This window comes from Bison bison, unplaced genomic scaffold, assembly GCF_000754665.1.
Source record: "Bison bison bison isolate TAMUID 2011002044 unplaced genomic scaffold, Bison_UMD1.0 scf7180017864142, whole genome shotgun sequence".
Lineage (NCBI taxonomy): Eukaryota > Metazoa > Chordata > Mammalia > Artiodactyla > Bovidae > Bison > Bison bison.
This window is the reverse complement of record NW_011494714.1, coordinates 454,140-473,827: the sequence shown is the minus strand read 5'-3', so window position 1 is coordinate 473,827 and position 19,688 is coordinate 454,140. Positions and strand designations below refer to the sequence as shown.

The following is a 19,688-nucleotide window of genomic DNA, read 5'->3' as shown; positions in this document are numbered from 1 at the left end:
AAGACCCTGCTTATTTTCCAAGTTCAGTATGGCTTTGGTGTTAAGACTGGCCTTATAAGCAGATAGCATATGTGTCAATCTTATGCTCTCATTTTTTAAACTACTGTAGTCACAGCTGCTGCTGCTGCTGCTAAGTCGCTTCAGTCGTGTCTGACTCTGTGCAACCCCATAGACGGCAGCCCACCAGGCTCCTCTGTCCCTGAGATTCTCCAGGCAAGAATACACAGCAAGGACCTCTAAATCCTTGTCCTCTGCCCTGACCTCTTTCTAAAGTTAGGCCATGGTTTCCAGCTACCTAACATTTCCTTACTTGGTTGTCCCAAATATAATTCAAACTCACAATGTCCAAAACAAAATTGTCCCTAAAGCCCACATCATGCTTACTCAGTTTCAGTAGTGGGATTATTTCCTTCCTTTTGCCCAAACTAAAAACTCCTGAGTCACCCTTACCTTTTCCTGTCTGGTCACATCTGATGTATCACAAAGACCCTTTGAGAGCCCCTCTCCTGTGTATCTCTTGTTATGTCCCCTCTTTTCTGTACTAATTTCCACTTTTTTGTTCAGACATTTTTCATTTCTTACCTAAACCAAACTCTACTCTCACCCACTTGATTCCCACTTGGTAAATTAATTGTCATTCAGGATCCAGCTTGAATGTCACTTCTTTTCGGCATATTCTTATTAGCCAAGTCTTCAGGCTTCAAGGTGAAATTAAACAGCTTTCTGTTAATATTATGGAGAGTTTGAATATTGTATAGGTATTAATAACATCCGTTGAAAAATCATACAGACTTGTGTTTGAATCCTAGCTAGTTAGTAGCGTATTATGCAGCTTCTCCAAGCCTTTGCTTCCGTGGTGGCTCAGAATCTGCCTGCAATGCAGAAGATCAAGGCTCAATCCCTGAGTCAGGAAGATCCTTTGGAGAAGGAAATGGCAATCCACTCCAGTCTTCTTGCCTGGAGAATTCCATGGACAGAGCAGCCTGGCAGGCTACCATAGGGTTGCAAAGAGTTGGACACGACTAAGCAACTAATACATACACACAATCTCTAAGCCTCAGTTTCCTATCTTAAAGTAAAACTAATAATTACTTCATAGAGCAGAAGTAAAGACTAAATGTAGTTATAAAGGTAGTGATATAGTAATCCTGGCCATGATATATTGAACATTAAATACAATATAATACTTGTTTCAAATTGCATATTAAAAGCATCTAGCTTAGTGCCTATTATATAGCAGACATTCAGTTTTTAAAAAGCTAATATTTTCTGTGTTGTCTTCTTCCACTGAGCAAGAATCATGCCTTATTTTTATGATAGTGTGGTAGATCATCAATAAACAGTTGTTGAATTTGAATTTATTTACTGTGATTTGATGAAATGTTGGGAGGGTCTTATAACATTCCCTGCCAACTTGACTGTAGTTCCTTTGGGATTTAAAGGTTTTGAGTTTCCTATTAAAGTAGATACCCCTGGAGAGAGATAATACCTTGCTATGTTATCAAGAACTATCCTGTGGGAATTAGTTGTTTATCAGCTGATTTCTAATCTGCAAAAGATCTTGCAGGATGAGACTGGGTGGAGAAGAAAGGGGAGAGGAAGAGATCTGAGCGCATAGTATCATGGGGAACAAAATCGCCGTTTCCCATTTGCCGCAGAATTGTTGACTCTCTTTCCTAATTTGTAATGAACATCACACCACCTAATATGCAGGGGCAACATTTGGTAGTCTTGGCTGTAGAGCCACAGGATTAGACCATGTAAAAGTAAGTCATTTCTATTCCTTGAAGGTCTGAATTAGTTACCACTTTGTGATGTTACTAGCGTGATTGCAGACTCACTCCCTGTATAGACAGTTAATAGTTTTATATTTAGTACTGAGAGAGTGGATATTCTAGACATAGTTCCTGATTTTGGCCAACTGTCTTGTAAACGGATGTCAGCTATCACCTACCCAATGAACTGCCCAAAGGATTGCTGAGCACAAGATCAGATGATAGACCTAAAAGCACTGAAAAGGCTACACAAATGCAAAGTGTATCATTCCAGAGTCTAATACAGTAAGTCTCCTACGTTCAAACAAGTTCCTTTCCCAGAGCGCATTCCTAAGTCCAGTTTGTTCATCAGTCCAACAGTTACCTTAGGTACCCAACTAACACATTCAGCTATCTGGCACAGAACTGCACTAGGTTTGTAATACTTGTCATACAAATAATACATAGAAAACAAACACAAAAACTAAACTATTTTAAATCTTGCAGTACAGTACCTTGAAAAGTACAGGAATACAGTACAACAGCTGGCATACAAGGCACATTGGTTTGTTTGAAAGTTCATAACTTGAAGGTTTGTATGTAGAGGACTTACTATACATGACTTTGGAAAACTCGTTTAACTTCCTAGGCCTTGGTTTCCTTATCTCTAAAATGAAAAACTTGGTAAAAGATATTTCCAATACTTCTATCAGTTCTAAAATTCTGGGATACTCTATTCTGTCTTGCCTTTTAACTGATGTCCCTTGCTTCCATGCAATCTTAGCACATCAGCCATAGTTATTCTATTAAAGCTTGTCAGTCACTATGATTTCTTCCCCAGAACCCTCCACTGACCCTTTGTTTCATCCTGTTAAATCTGGTGGTCCATAACGCCGTGCATGGTCTGTACTTCTCCCTGCCTTGCCTTTATGACCTTATCTCCCGTTTTCCCCCTCTCAGTTCCCCTCCAGCTTTTCCTTTGAACATCTCAGGTGTGTTTCGGGCTCTCACACTGAAAGTTTCAGCTTCTAGAATTCAGAGACCGCAGCATTATCAAGTCCCTGATCTCCAAGTTTTTACTCACGTCACTCGGTTTTAAATTTGCACCTACCTCTGCACTGCCTCCTGCTTACTCCTTTACCCAGTCCCGTTATTTTTTCTCAAAGTATGTATCTCCTTCCAGTGTACAAAATGTGTACTTTATTATAATGTTTATCGTCTGACTCCATCTTAGACTGTAAGCTCTATTCACCCTTGTTTCCCAAGCACCTTTCATAGTACCTGCCCCATTAAATATTTGTTAAACATGTGGATGGGCTGTGCAGTGTGGTGAATACTAATCTCATTTTTAGCTGTTATAAGCCTCAGTTGACTCATTTATGAAGTGCTGGTTTTTTATCTCTTATCTTTTTTTAAAAGGTTTTCCTCAGATATTTGATAGTCCTTGGATGTCTGCTCATGTTTTAAACATCTTTGGGATGGAACATTCACTGATTGGAAGCTGAGTGCATCAGCAGAGCATATTATAGTGAACTTCACAGTGAGACGGTTATTAAGTTGGCAAACCCTAAATTTCAATATCTCTAGGTCTTTCCTCATGAGTTTACCAGATTCCTTAGAAAAACCTCTTCTAATCCTCCTGCAAGGTAAGGACTACTGCCAGCTTTCTTTGTCCAAGTGAAAAAAGAGGATTGGGGCCTCGGCCTTCAGCAATCAGTATGCTTAAGTCCACATTTAACCCCGTTATATTAGATGTTCCTTGTGCCCTCCCCTATGCCTGAAGTACTCTAGTCCCTAGATTCTCTCTTTGACTCTTTCCAGAGAATAAATCTCTAGGCTTCTTAGTTGGGGAGGGTATCTGAGTGAGAAGATGGACTAAGGATATAATTGTTTCTGAAACAATTTTCAACCAGCCTTATTTAGACTAAATCACCAGGCTACCACCTACCCACTCCCAGCTTGAGTTTATCTGGCTCCACCAGTTCCTGAGCTCTTGGAGATAAACTTCTGTGATGGTGATAGGTATAGTTGAAAGTTTTCTCTATTGCAGGATTAGTAGTCATCATTCTTATGTTGATTTAGTATGTTTCAGTACTTCGCTTTCTATATTCCAGAATGTTAACTGTTGTCTCCTCCTCTTCCCTTCCTTTTGAGTTTATCTTTTAGAAAATCCTTCAGTGTAGTTTTAATGTGTTTTTGTCTACTATATTTATTATAGCTATTTTCTTCTCTGTCATTTGCATTTTTAAAAAAATATTTATTTATTTACTGCCTGCATCAGGTCTTAGTTGTGGCACCTGGTATCTTTCTTTGTGGGCATGTTGGCTTTAGGTTGCGTGGGTTCAGTAGTTGGGACTTGCGGGCTTAGTTGCCCTGCAGCATATGGGATCTTAGTTTCCTGACTAGGGACTGAACTTGTGTCCGCTGCATTGGAAGATGAATTCTCAGCCATTGAACCACCAGGGAAGTTCCTATCTTTTGTTTTTAATTGACATTTTATTTGAGATAATTATTTAGAGTCACATGTAGTTAAATAATACAAAGATTTCCTTGTACACTTTACCCATTTTCCTCCAGTAGTAACATTTTGCAAAACTATAGTATAATATCAACCAAGATAATGACATTGATACAGTCCACCAGTCTTGCTCACATTTGTTTGATTTTGCTTGTTTCTGTGCAATCTTATTGCATGTGTAGGTTTGTTTATCTACCACTATCAAGATTCTGACTTAGTCTACCACCACAGTCAGCGTAATCCTCTCAAGATTCATCAGGGTTGTTGTGTGTATCAGTACTTCATTCCTTTTTATTGCTGAGTTTCTGTGGTATGGGTGTGTGTGTGCCACAGTTTAACCAGTCACCTGTTGAAGGACATTTGGACTGTTGCCCGTGCTGTGCTGTGCTTAGTTGCTCAGTCATGTCCGACTCTGTGACCGAATGGACTGCAACCTGCCAGGCTCCTCTGTTCATGGGAATTCTCCAGGCAAGAATACTGGAGTAAGTTGCCATGCCCTCCTCCAGGGGATCTTCCCAATCCAGGGATCGAACCCAGGTCTCCCGCATTGCAGGTGGATTCTTTGCCAGCTGAGCCACCAGGGAAGCCCCGGACTGTTTCCAGTTTGGGGTTTCAATGGGAAAAATTGCGGTGAATGTTCATATACAGGCATTTGCAAACATAAGTTTTTATTTCTTTGGGATAAATGCCCAATAGTGCAATTGCTGGGTCATATGGTAATTGTATGTTTAATGTTTTAAGAAACTGCCGAGTTATTTTTTCCAGAGTGGCTGAACCACTTCACATTCTTACCAGCAATGGATGAGAGATCCTTTTTTTTCCCCCCACATCCTTGTCAGTATTAGCAGTGTTTTTACTTTAGTCATTCTGATAAGTGTGTAGTAATGTTTCATTGTGATTTTAATTTGCATTTCCCTAGTAACTAACAATATTGAAGATTTTTTGTGTACTTGTTTGTCATCACATAACCTCTTCAGTGAAATGTCTCTGAATGTCTTCTGCCTTCAGTCAGGGTCAGTGATTCCTCCCACTTTATTTTTCTTTGTCGAGATTGTTTTAGTTATTTATATGGAAAGGCCAGTGCCTTAGTTTATCTGTATCTACAGAGAACCTTGGTAGGATTTTGATAAAAATTATGCTAAGGGGAGAATTGACATCTATCAATTTTTTTGTTTACTTATACACGTTTTTTATTTAATGAAAGTTTATTTTTTATGAAATCTGAAAAGTGGGTTGTTTTTTTTTAATGACTCCTGAATTTCGTATCTAATTTAAAAAGGACTTCCTCATCCAAGGTTATAACAATATTAACCTGTTTTTTTTTTCCTTTAAGTTTTTTAAACCATCCAGTATTTATTTAGGTATCCTGTGAGAATCTAATATTGTGTGTTTTAAAATCCAGTTGGAGAGTCAGTTGCTCTCATTATTTACTGATTATTATTCATTGATTCGAGATGCCATCTTTATCATAATCTGAGTTATTATATGTATTTGGTCTGTTTCTGGGCTGTCTTAGTCAGTCTAGTCATCTATTACATTATCATACCTCACTTTTCATAATCTTTTGTAGGCCTGTGAGACAACTACTGTCTAGGAGGAGGCACAGCATGATAGTTAAGAATTTAACATGGAGGTTCAACTTGCCAAGTGGAATGCTATTGATATTTCTACCTTTACTAGCTAAACGACTTAGTATGAGTCATTGAAATTCTCTAGACCTTAGTATTATCTGTAAAATGAGGTTTATGATATGATATACATTAGTAGATTATTGAAAAGAGTAAAAGCATTAATATATGTAAAGGTCTTTTAATGTATAACAGAGCCATGTAAGAGTTAGACTATTGTAACAGGAAAAAGTTGTGCTAATAGTCTTTTCAGATTAGCTTTCAAAATGTTTTTTATTCTTCCTCAAATCCAATTCAGCTATTGATGGAATTACATTGACTTTATAAATTTAGTTTGAGGGAGAAACAGTCTTTATAATAATGTAATAAGCCATTGCATTATCGTTATACATTATTTGTTTACCACCCAAGAACATGGCATAATCTCTTCATTTATTCAAGTTTAGAGTCTTGTGTCAGTTCTGGCTTAATTGATAGAATATTTTTTGTTCTCTTCCAATCTAAAACATGAAAAGAGAAATATTAGAACCTATGTAAGCTTCACAAGTATAACATTGCCTTTCTTTTCCTCTAGAATAGCAATGCTGGAGAAATGTGATACCACAGATGACATCATTAGGTGCTCTGTAGGTGTTTGTACCTATGTTGGTAGTTTAAACACATTTTCTCAGTGTTGTCTCACATTTCTTTGCCCTAAAGTGCATGAGTATTTTAGCAAATAAAGAAAAAAAACTCAAAGAATGGTAACCTTTGGAATGATAATAAAACGCAGAATATATGTGAAAAAATATATGTGTATATACATGTGAATATTGAATGAATATATGGAAATGAAATATACAAATATAATTGATACCTTTGAATTTGGCCATTGGAATTTTCCTAAGTGAGAGCCCCCTGCCCACCCAGGTCCCTGCTTTAGGAGAGAATGCCTGTATATTCAACCCCTATCTTCTTTCCTCTCCTCAGTCTTTCTTATCATCTGCGTACAAACTCTAGCTATATTCTTTACATTTTAGATTATTCATTTTTAGAAGAGAAACTGCTTTTGATTGTGTGTAAATGAAATACTTGAAACCCAATTCCCAGTCTGCATGTATCAGATTAACTGCTTCAAGAAAACAGCAAATTAAAAAAAAAAAAGAAGGTACCAAGTAGAGTGAAAGAGTCTTTAATTCCAGTGAGGGCTGTGGGAGATGTCATGTACACAAGTAGTTAAACCATGCTTGTTCCTGTTTTTCTGATTTTTCTCCCCGAATTCTTTAGGTTTGATAAGTGCTTATATTTATACTAGGAAGTGGTGGACTAGGGATAAACAACAATACAGCTGTATATTTGGATAAGAAGTTTTGAGTTGAAGGACAGATCAGTAAAGATACCAATCATGATGCACCAATATATACTCTTCTTTCTGTATATTTGAAGTTTTTAACAACATTTGGGAGTACAACAATATATGTAAGTATATAGAGGTAATAATTATCAATCATATAGAATAATATATAACTAAAAAAAACCATGTTATTATACATAGAAAAAATGCACTAGTTGTAAGTTTACAGCTTACAGATTGACAAATATACAGTTCAATGAATTTTCTCAATTTGAACACACTCATGTAACTAGCTTGGAGATCAAGCAACAGAACATTACTAGCCCCTGGAAACTTCCCTTGTGCTGTTTTCTAGTCATAAGTCCTCTAAGGCTAACCACTATTCTGACTTCAAACAGCATACATTAATTTTGCCTATTTAAAATTTTTTTTTAGTTGAAGTGTATTTGATGTACAATGTTACCACATAGTGAATGACAATTTTTGAAGGTTATGCTCCATTTTTAGTTATTATAAAATACTGGCTGTATTCCTTCGGTTGCACAATATATCTTTGTCACTTATTTATTTTATGCATAGTAATTTGTACCTCTTAATCCCCTGCCCATATCTTACTCCCTCCTCTCTACTCCTCTTCACTAATAACCACTGTTCTCTATATATGTCAATCTGTTTCTTTTTTATTATATTCACTAGTTCTTTTTATTTTTTAGATTCCACGTGTAAGTGATATTGTACAGTATTTGTCTCTCTGGCTTATTTCACTTAGTGTAACACACTCCAATCCATATATGTTGTTGCAAATAGTAAAACTTTATTTCTTCTTAGTATTAATAGTAGTCCAGTGTGTGTATGTGTGTGTGTGTGTGTGTGTGTATGTATTTATACACCTCATCTTTGTCTGTTCATCTCTTAAGGGACACTTAGGTTGCTTCCATATCTTGGCTATTGTAAATAATGCTGCTATAAACATTGGGATGTGTGTATCTTTTCAAGCTAATGTTTTCATTTTTTTCAGATGTGTACCCGGGAGTGGAATTGCTGGTTCATATGGTAGTTCTTTTTCTAAGATTTTTTTCATGTGGACCATTTTTAAAGTCTTTATTGAATTTCTTATAATAGTGCTCTGTTATGTTTTTGGCCACAAGGCATGTGAGCCTTAAGTTTCCTGACCAGGGATTGAACCCATACCCACTGGACTGCTAGGGAGGTCCCTCTGGGAGTTCTATTTATAGTTTTTTTGAGAAACCTCCATATTGTTTTCCACAGTGGCTATACCAATTTACATTCCCACCTACAATGTATTTTTATATAAATGGGGAGTCATGCCTTTTTTTTTTTTTTTTTTGACATGTAGGGTCTTAGTTTCCTGACCAGGAATTGAACCTGGCCCTCCTGCAGTGGAAGTGCAAAGCCTCAACAACAGGACTGCCAGGGAAATCCAGGGGTCATACACTTTGGAACCTATCAAAGTCATATACGTTATTGCATGTAGTTGTAGTTTATTCACTTTGATTGATCCATAGTAGTCCATTGTGATAATAAACCACGATTTATTAGCAATTCTATTGTTGAATATTTGAGCATTTACACTTTTCAGGATGGGCTTCCCAGGTGGCTCAGTGGTAAAAAAAAAAAAAAAAAAAATCCACCTGCCAATGCAGGAGAAGCAAGTTCAATTCCTTGGTTGGACATATTCCCTGGAGAAGGGAATGGCAACCCACTCCAGTATTCTTGTCTGGGAAATCCCATGGACAGAGGAGCCTGGAGGGCTGTAGTCCATAGGGTTGCAAAAGAGTCAGACACGACGTAGTGACTAAACAGCAAACTTTTCAGGGTACCTCTGGCCCACTTTTTAAATATCGGGGCTATGGACATTTTCTGAAATACACTGTTGAGGAAATCTGAAATTTCTTTTTTTTTTTTTTGGATCAAATCTATATATTTTATTATATAGTTACACCCAATTGTGTTTTTGCTATATACTTTTAACTTGAGGCATCAGTAAAACCAGTACATTAGATAAATCCTGAAATTCCACCAGCTATAAGCTATTTAAATATTGCTTATACAAAGTATTTGGGGTGGGGGGGAGGTGGACAAAGGCTTATTTACAAAATGGAAGTCAGATGCAGCAAACTTATGATTACCAGAGGATACAGGGGAGAAGGATACATTGGGAGATTGACACTGGCATGTACACACTACTATACATAAAACAGATAAGAGTAGGAAATGGCAACCCACTCCAGTATTCTTGCCTGGAGAATCCCATGGACAGAGGAGACTGGCTGGCTACAGTCCGTGGGTTTGCAGATAGTTGGACACAACTGAAGCAACTTAGCATATAACTAAAAAACTGTATAGCACAGGGAACTCTACTCAATACTCTGTAATGGTCTATATGACAAAAGAATGAGTGGATATCTATGTATAACTCATTCACTTTGCTATATACCTGAAACTAACACAACATTGTAAATCAACTACACTCCAATAAAAATATAAAAAAGTCTTAAAGGAAAGCCAGCACTATATAAACAGCATACACTTAAATAAAGATGAATGTTTAACATACAGAGTAATGTTTTTTATTCACTGATAAGCTAAAGGTCCATTTCAAGATGTTTCTTTTGTATGCTTGATAAGTTTTATTAGCAAGCAAAGCCCTGTGAAGGATGGCATCATCTAGTCCTCAGACTCAGATTCATCTTCATCTTGACTAATCTGGAAGTAACGAAGCTCATAAGTCTCCTTGTCAGATGCAACCACACGAAGCCAATCACGAAGATTGTTTTTTTTAAGGTATTTCTTGGTAAGGTACTTCAAATACCTTTTAGAGAACTGCTTCTCAGAAATGACTATGATTTTATTCTTGAAGCGTTCAATGTGAACGACATTCCCAAGATTTACAGTTTTTCCATTCACTTTAACCTTCTCCCACAGAAACTGTTCAAAATTTCCCGAATCAAAAATTCCATCTTCTACTGGATGAGTAAGATCCAAATTAAACTTCCAGGTTGACTTCTTAGGCTTCTTGTCTTTCTTCGGCACCATCTTGAAGGCTTGCCGCGCGATGAGAGAGAGCTGAAATTTCTTATTTATCAGTTCCCTACTTTAGAAGCTCCATAATAGTGAATATACACCTTTTATTTTAGAAATTTACAGTCCACATATTCTCCAAACCCATTGTTTCAGTTACCTGTAATCTCAGCTGCCTTTTGCTGTATAACAAGCACTCCAACTTAATGGCTTGAAACAACCATTATTTACTTAGCTTTTTCTTTTTTTAATTCTGAGGGTTAGCCATTTAGGCTAGGTTCTGGGCTTCCCTGGTAGCTCAGTTGGTAAAGAATCCACCTGCAATTCAGGAGACCCTGGTTTAATTTCTGGGTCGGCAAGATCTGCTGGAGAAGGGATAGGCTACCCACTCCAGTATTCTTGGGCTTCCCTTGTGGCTAAGTTGGTAAAGATTAGCCTGCAACGTGGGAGACCTGGGTTTGATCCCTGGGTTGGGAAGATCCCCTGGAGAAGGGAAAAGCTACCCACTGCAGTATTCTGGCCTGGAGAATTCCATGGACTGTATAGTCCATGGGGTCACAAGAAGTTGGACAGGACTGAGCGGCTTTCACTTTCACTTTCACTTTCTTTCTTTCTGGTGATCTGGGCCAGACTTGGCTTACCTTGGTTGGGACAACTGGGCCACCTTCTCCATTGGTTTTATATTCTGTAGCAGGCTGTCTGGGAGTTATTCACTTGGTAGTTATCCCCCTCTCCAAGAGGAAGTGTGAGATGTGTACCAGGCCTCTTGAAAAGTGCCCAGAGAGAGAGTTGGCAGTGCTTTGCTTCCTCAGTTTCTTTTAGCCAAAGGAAATCACAGGGACAACACAGATTAAAGTGGTAAAGAAGCTGAATTCCATCTCTTGATGAGAGAATTGCAAGTGGGTGGGGTTAGGGAGGGAAATAGTTTTTTACTTTTTTTTGTTTTGCAGTCTACTGTATCCACATTTTAGCATTTGTTCTTAGGGAAATAAATCCCAGTGTTCCACCTTGACTGACATCTTTCTTGTTTTTGATATGCATTTGTATAAACTTATTTTCACCTCTGTTTAAAACAGTGTTTGGTGCAATAAGTTGAATTAGGGCTTTCTTGTGTTAGAGTGGTATTTTAATTTTATTTCTTCTCTCCCTGCTTTGCTTTTTTTTTTTTTTTTGTGCTAGCCACCTCATCATTCAACATACTTAAGAATACCTCTTCAACAAGCCTTTTCTGACTTTGTGTCCCCTACCCTGGCATCTTTCCTTTGAACATCTCATGACAGTATTTAGTAACATAACATTGTATTACATTCAGTTTTCATGTCTTTTTCTGTTATTAGACTCGAAGCGTCTTTCTGCATCTCCAGTATCTGACATGCAAGTTTTTAAAAATGATAGATGAAATCATGAGAGAGCTGCTAGACTTTTTTATTTATCAGATCTGTCTTCTCCGCTTCTGTTTTGTTTTGGCCTTGCTGCGCGGCATACGGGGATCTTAGTTCCCTGACCAGGAATTGAGCCCAGGCCCTTGGCAGTGAGAGCATGGAATCCTAACCACTAGACCGCCAGAGAATTCCCTGTCTTCTCCATTTTAGTACAGAATTGTTTGTCCCTATGCTTCTGTTGGGTGTAAATGCTGCTGCTTTGACTGGATGACAGTACTGATATTTAGATTTAGGTTACTAAGAAAGGTCAAATATCATCATCCATATATAAAATACTTGTTGTTATTTATTTTTGTAATACTTGTGTTATTTTGATTAAATGTAATTTTTACTTTCTCCTAAGAAACTTTATTTAGAAAGTATTATTTTATATAAATATGTATTTAATACTTTGGAAGATGAAATAATTCATACATCTAATGACATTTGTCCTTTTTTACTGCTACCAGTTATCTGAACCTCCAGCCATTGGGGGGATTTCCTCACCTTATAAGACCAGTGTCTACTGTAAAATCAGAAAATGCCACGTGCTTAACTCTACTAGCTCTGTTAGCAATAAGGGCTTGAGACCTGACGCAGGCCTCACCAGCTGAGGACGTCACCCCTGGTGTTTTCAGTCAGCCCCTGATGCCCAGGAGTAGTGGAAGGTTGTTTACAGTGCTGGTGACAGTACCATCCAATATCCAGTTGCATCACTGGTTCACGGGTGGCAGCAGCGGTGTCCTTACCAGACTGATAGTGTGGCGTGATTTTGTAAATGGTTCTGGTTGTATAGCCTCTTCCTGTGCCTACTTGTTTTCTGAGATTTACTCTTCAGACTTTCTGGGAATTCTGTGAGTCACCCACTTGCATCATTTGCTCAAATCAGCCACAATTAGTTTCTGTGAGCAACCATGAGAGATACAGTAAGTAGGTGAATTTTGAGAGTGGAAACCACAGTATATATCAAAGAAGCTCATCTTACCGAGAGACATAACGCATGAAATAGTAGATCTATGTTAACAGGAAATTGATAGCTTGTGTAACACAGATTAGAAGTGATGTAAGGAAAGGAAAGATCAGTGGAAGGGTATGAGGAAACTGATTTATAGAGAAAGTGGGACTCAAATAGTGGGTAGAATTTGGATAGAAAGAAGAAATGTTTAGAGAGTTATAAGTCTTATACCTGTATTGTTAATTATCATCACTGAGAACTTTTGAATTATTGTCACCCGTAATTCAAACTAGGTGAAATGGGGAAGGGGATGTTAGGAATAGGAAAAGAGGGCAGTGATTATGACTATATATTAAGGAAACTAGATAAGTTTGTGCTTTCACTGTTAGCACTTCTCATGACTATATATGAGTATTACAAGTCTCCCTATGGAAAAATGTGTAGACATTTACTTTTTCAGAATTTCTTGTTTTCAAGTTCACTTAAAAGCTATAAATAAAGTTTTTTGAGGACAGGGAGATTTCACTGTTTCTTTCTCTTTCTCTCTTTCTCAAACTTTAAAAAAAAGCTGTTTGATACATGATTTATTTTCGAAGCTTATACTCCCTAAAATTACTTGATAACCAGTAATCTGTTCATCAGTTATCCTAAGCCTCAGGGAGCATGTTGGAGCTTTCTCTCTCTTTATTTGGTAAATGTATATAATTTTATTGGAGTATAGTTGATTTACAGTGTTCTGTTAGTCTTGGCTGTACAGCATGGTGATTCAGTTATGCATATACATATATGCATTAAAAAAAGGAATTTTTTTTGTTCTTTTTCAGATTATTTTCCCATATAAGTTATTACAGCATATTGAGTAGAGTTCTCTGTGGAACTACTGTATAGATCCTTGTTGGTTATCTATTCTGTTTGTAGTTGTGTGTGTATGTTAATCCCTAGCTCCTAATTTATCCCTTCCCCTGATATCCTTCCCCCGACATTTCCTCTTTGGTAACCATAGGTTTGTTTTCAAAATCTGTGAGTCTTTTTTTCATTTTGTAAATTAGTTCAATTATATCATTTAAAAAAATTAGGTTCTGCATATGTGTGAAATAATATATTTGACTTTCTCAGTCTGATTTACTTCACTTAATATAAAAATCTCTAGATCCATCCATTTACTGCAAATGCCATTATTTCATTCTTTTTTATGGTTGAGTAGTATTCTGTTGTGTATGCATCACATCTTTATCCATTCCTCTGCAGATGGACATTTAGGTTGTTTCTGTGTCTTGGCTGTTATAAATATTGCTGCAATGAACATTGGGGTGCATGTAGCTTTTCAAATTATGTTTTTCTTGGGATATATGCCTAGGAGTGGGTTTGCTGGATCATATGGTAGTTTTGTTTTTAGTTTTTTAAGGAGCCTCAATGCTGTTCTCCATAATGATTGTACCAATTTACATTCCCACCAGCATTCCCACCAGTGTAGGAGGATTCCCTTTTCTCCACATCCTCTCCAGCATTTATTGTTTATAGACATTTTGATAATGGCTATTCTGATCACTATGAGGAAGCTTACTATAGTTTTGATTTGCATTTCTCCGATAATTTAGTGATGTTGAACAACTTACTTTTTGGCCATCTATATGTCTTTTCGGGATAAAAGTCTATTTAGATTTTCTGCTCATTTTTTTTTTTGATTTGGTGGTTTGTTTGTTTTTTGACATAGAGCTGCATGAGCTGTTTGTATTCTTTGGAGATTAAGTAAATATTAATGTATTTTATAGTTGACTTTGTCCAGATAAAAGTAAAGATTAATTGAGGCCTGTTCTTCTCCAGCAAACAGATTGCAAATGAGTATCCTTTTTCTTTGCTCCCAGGATTGTTTTGCACTTTATTATGGCACTGATTTGTTTTATTCTATTGTAATTTTTGTTTTTGTCTGATTCCCTCCCCTCTCTTACCTCCCCCATCCCAGTCTATGAGCTATTTGATAAGGACCAGGACTCTTAGGGCAGTGGCACCCCACTCCAGTACTCTTGCCTGCAAAATCCCATGGGCGGAGGAGCCTGGTAGGCTGCAGTCCATGGGGTCGCGAAGAGTCGGACACGACTGAGCGACTTCACTTTCACTTTTCACTTTCATGCATTGGAGAAGGAAGTGGCAACCCACTCCAGTGTTCTTGCCTGGAGAATCCCAGGGACAGAGGAGCCTGGTGGGCTGCCGTCTCTGGGGTCACACACAGTCGGACACGACTAAAGTGACGCAGCAGCAGCAGGACTCTTACTCATCTGTGTATCTCCAATGTCTGGCTTGTAATTGGGCTCTATAAAATTTTTTTTAAGATGTAATAAATTATTTCCTCTAAGTGCTCCTTGGAGTTGTGAGAAGAATTAAGATTTTTTTTAGCTCAGAGTTATCATGGACATTAGGATTGTCCAGTTGTTCTGATATGTTTGTTTTATTTTGTTTATACAAAAGCTTTACGATACCTTGGTCAAATATGATTTGTTTTGGGGTCCTTCTTTTTCAATGATTCTTTCTTTACCTTTTAGAGCATTTTCGGATTTACATAAAAATTGATGATAGTATAGAGTTCTTATATATCCCAGATTCCTTTACTATTAACATCTTCTGTAATAATTTATATGGTATATTTATTGTTCTTACTGAAGCAGTATTAAAACATTGTTATCAACTAATTTTCTTACTTTATTCAGATTTCGTTAGTTTTTGCCAAATGTCCTTTTTCTGTTCCAGGATCCCATCCAGGAGATCACATTGCATATAGTTTTTTATGTCTCCTCCTCCAATTATTCCAGATGTGGAAATTTCTCAGATTTTCCTTGTTTTTCATGACCTTGAAAAATTTGTCAAATTTTATAGAATGCCCCTCAGCTGGTATTTATCTGATATTTTTCTTTAAGATTAGACTGGAGTTACAGATTTGGGAAAGGACCAGAGCGCTAAAGCAACATTTTCATCCTATTACTTCAAAGGTAATACTGTTTACATGATTTATCACTGTTGATGATGACCTTTTTCCCCTAGCTGAGATAGGGTTTGTCAGGTTTTTCCACTGTAAAGTTACTCCCCGTCTCCCATTTCTGTAGTCTTTTGACCAAAGTCACCCTATATAGCACACATTTGAGTCAAAAGTCCAAGTGCTGTCCCTTCTTGAGGACAGAGTAGCTACATAAATTACTTGGAATTTTTCAGCATGAGTTATTCTGTTATGCGTTTTTTTGCTTTTCTGTAATGCTTTTTAATGGTGATGGAGGAAGGTGAAAAGGTGCAGGGTGTTCAGTAGAACTTTGTATTTCCTTGCTCCATGGGTCTTGTCCCTAGGTTCTTGTTTCTGTAGGTAAAGTCATGATTCTTCAGTTGAGATTGTGCTCTAAGTGATTCTTTGGTTTAGGTTCTTTTTGTTTCACCTCCTTTTGCTGCCTAGACTGTCTTTGAAAATAGTATTAAAAAACCTGTGGAAAACACTGAGAGCTTTGCCTGTGTACCGTGTCCCCCCAAAATATACCTCGGGCTCTGATGGTTTCTGAAGAGCGAGCTTTAGTTTTAAGGAAGGAAGATGAGGTTTTATGATTACATATAGCCATACTTCACATTGAAAGAAAATATTTGTTATAGTGCTTTAGGAGTCAGAAATCAAGATCTACTGGAGTGAATAAAAGAAGGTATATCTTCACTTTTCCTTAAATGTTTGTATCTGGTATAGGACTGAAATATAACAATAGTAAATATTTCACTAGTATAGTCCATTAGTTTAGGGCCATGGTTTTTAGGGTGTGGGCCCCAGATCAACAATGTCACCATCATATGGAAGCCTGTGAGAAATGCAGATTTCCATTTTCATCCCAGAGCTACCATCTTGGAAGCTCTAGCAGTGAGGCCTTGCAACCTGTCTGTCTTAAGCCCCCTAGCCCTTAAAGATTCTGATACCCTGTGAGGTTTGAGTATCTGTCTGGTTTATTGAGTGTGAATGGTAGCCTAAAGAGCAGTTCTTAGGGTAGACTGGCTGTGTGTAGCATTTGCTTTTCCTACAGGGCTATGAAAAATCTTTCTTCTTTTAATCAGAATGTCTGATATCTGAGATGTTAGTTTATATTTACTTCCCTTAAGATCATATTTACTAAACTGCTGTATCTCTAACAGTGGTTGGCAGACCACAGACTACAGGCCAAATCAGAGACACTGCCTGTTTTTGTAGTCTGAGCTAAGAATGGTTTTAACTTTTTTTTTTAAAACGGCTTTATTGACATATAATTCACATAACATAAACTTCAGCCATTTAGAACATTCAATTAAATGATTTTAATATATTCACAGAATAGTTTACCACTATCTAATTTTATCTGATCTGATCACCCCCTAAAAGAAGCATAGTACCCTTTAGCATTCAGACCCATTTTGCCAACCCTCACCCTACCCTAGCCACTCTAACCCAAGGTAACCACTAATCTTTCTGTCTGTATATATTTACCTATTTTGGACATTTCATATAAATGAAATTATACAGTAAATATGTGATATTCTGGGACTAGCTTTTTCCGCTTAGCATAATGTTTTCAAAGGTCATTCACATTATAGTCTCAAAACTTTCTTCTTCCTATTGCTAAAAAGTATTCCATTGTGTGGGTATATCCCATCTTATTTATCTATTCATCAGTTAATAGACATTTGGGTTGATGTTTACATTTTTAAATGGTGAAAAAAATAAAAAATATTTTGTGATGTGAAAATTATAGGAAATTCAAATTCAGATTGTCCATAAATAATATTTTATTGATACACAGCCATACCTACCCCTTTGATGTATCATCTATGGCTGTTTTCCTGCTACAGTGGGAGAATTGAATAGTGACAGACTGTACAGTCTTCAAAGCTTAGAATATTTACTCTTTGGCCCATTGGAGAATAGGTTTGTAAACAGTATTTCTCAACCTTTTTCTTCATGATTGTTTCCTAAGGAGCCTTTTTTGATACTTTTTTCCCTACTTGCCTTCCTCTCCATGATATTTTAATACCAGAGATTGCTATCTCTTTGTATATTGATGCCTTGGTGGAACACAGACTGTTACAATAATATCTTTTGTTTTTGTTTTTTTTTTTTGTCTCCTCAGGGATGATATCACCCTAATTGAGAGTGATACTCTAGAGCAGTGTTCTGGTTAGGTTAATATTCCTTTGTTACAGTAGGAGGTGAAAATTGTTTTTCAGATCGGTTATATTTCTCTCAGAACTGTTTCTAATGTTGAGGTGTTTAAGCATTATGTTATGATCTACTGTTAGATCTCTAAGCTATGTGTCAACATAGAACACAAGATATTACCATATTGACATTTCTAAATTTTGGAAAATTTTGATGATTCTTCATCAAAATACTGCTTTTGATATTTATATCAAAACAAAGGCTTTTGCTTTAGTTCATATTAATAGGTTGGTTTATTAGATTATCAGTGTTTATTAGTAAATTTGACTATAGGCAGAGGCTGGAGAGTTTAATTTTTTTTAGTTTTGTCTGTAAAGAGAAGATTTTTATTACCAGTTGGTTTGTGGTGTTAGCTCTCTGCATTTCTCCTAGGCCTTATAATTCATTACAGAAAAATTATTTTATCTTCCCCCATCCTCATCTTTTCTTCCCTAGAGTGTATGTTCTTGGAGAGGTAGGAATATGCAGGGCTTTATGCAGATTTGAAGGCAGGAGAGAAGGCTGGTCAAAATAGGAGATTCTGTTTACAATTTACTTTGTAAATTGGAGCAGTCACTGTGGAGAACAGACTTGCCATATGATGCTGCAATACCAGTCCTGGGCATATATCCAGACAAAACTCTTAATTTGAAAAGAGATGTGGACTCCAGTGTTCATAGCAGCACTATTTATAATAATCATAATGTGGAAGTAACCTAAATGTCCATTGACTGATGAATAGATAAAGATGTGGAATATTACTCAGCCATAAAAAGGAAAGAAATAATGCCGTTTGCAGCAATATGGATGGACCTAGAAATTATCATATTAAGTGAAGTATGTCAGATAGAGAAAGACAAATATCATATGATAGCACTTATATGGAATCTGTATCACAAATGGAATCTAAAAAAATGAAACAAGTGAACTTATTTACAAAACAAAGACTCATAGAAAATAACTCTGGTTACCAAAGAAAAGACAGGGGAAGGGATAAAGTAGGAGTCTGGGATTAACAGCTATACACTAGTCTATATCAAAATAGATAAACAACAAAGACCTGTAGTATAGTACAGGGGACTATATTAAATGTCTTATAGTAATATAACAAACAAGCTGTAATGGAAAAGAATCTGAAAAAAGAATAGGGGTGTGTGTGTGTGGCTGAATCACTTTTCTGTATACCTGAAACTAACAGAACATTGTAAATTAACTATGGTTCAGTTTTTTAAAATGTTTTTTAAAAAAGATTCTAATTTAAAGCAATCTAACACTGATGCTAACTACCTCTTTTCTTTTTGTCAATTGTTGATGGCTTTGTGTTTAGTAATCTAGAATAGGCCATTAATCTGTATGGAGACAGATGTTTGTTAAATATAGATTTAAAAAACTCAAGTCTAGCAGCGAAACAAAATCCAGTTTTTTCTCCTTCCTATTTTTTATCAAATAGGATATATGGAAAAGTAGAAAAGAGCTGCATTTCTTTGGAAGGAGAATACTTGGTGGATTGGAATACTGTAAATGCATTACACTGGGATGATAACTGATTTCATGGAAAGGGAATTGTTGTCCAGATGGAATCTCTTCTCTTTGCCCTAGCCTTTTGGGTCCTGCTATTTAGTGAACTGTGACTTTTTTTCTCATCAGTTTATTTCTTCTCTCTAGATTGTTTCTCTCCTGAGAAAGGTGAGCCCAGAACTTATTCCCCAGTATATATTTTCTATGCTATATGAGACTAGGGAAGCTTAATAGTGGTCTAAAGCTATCCTTTCTCAGACTTTGAACTTGCCTTGCATTATTTATAGGTCTCTTGGGCAAAATTTGAAATATAATTTTTGCCAGAATTCAC

At 36.7% G+C, this 19,688-nt stretch overlaps 2 protein-coding genes across 2 annotated transcripts in view; one reads left to right on the top strand and one right to left on the bottom strand.

Moving 5' to 3' along the window:
• The window catches only part of ZNF609 (zinc finger protein 609), a 176,609-nt gene that overhangs the window by 25,761 nt on the left and 131,160 nt on the right, over window positions 1–19,688 (top strand). The window lies entirely within an intron of this gene.
• Window positions 9,802–10,617, bottom strand: LOC104988761 (60S ribosomal protein L22-like 1). Its single transcript, XM_010840186.1, has one exon. It carries the CDS (start codon window positions 10,288–10,290, stop codon window positions 9,922–9,924), a length of 369 nt encoding a protein of 122 aa, XP_010838488.1. The 5' UTR covers window positions 10,291–10,617; the 3' UTR covers window positions 9,802–9,921.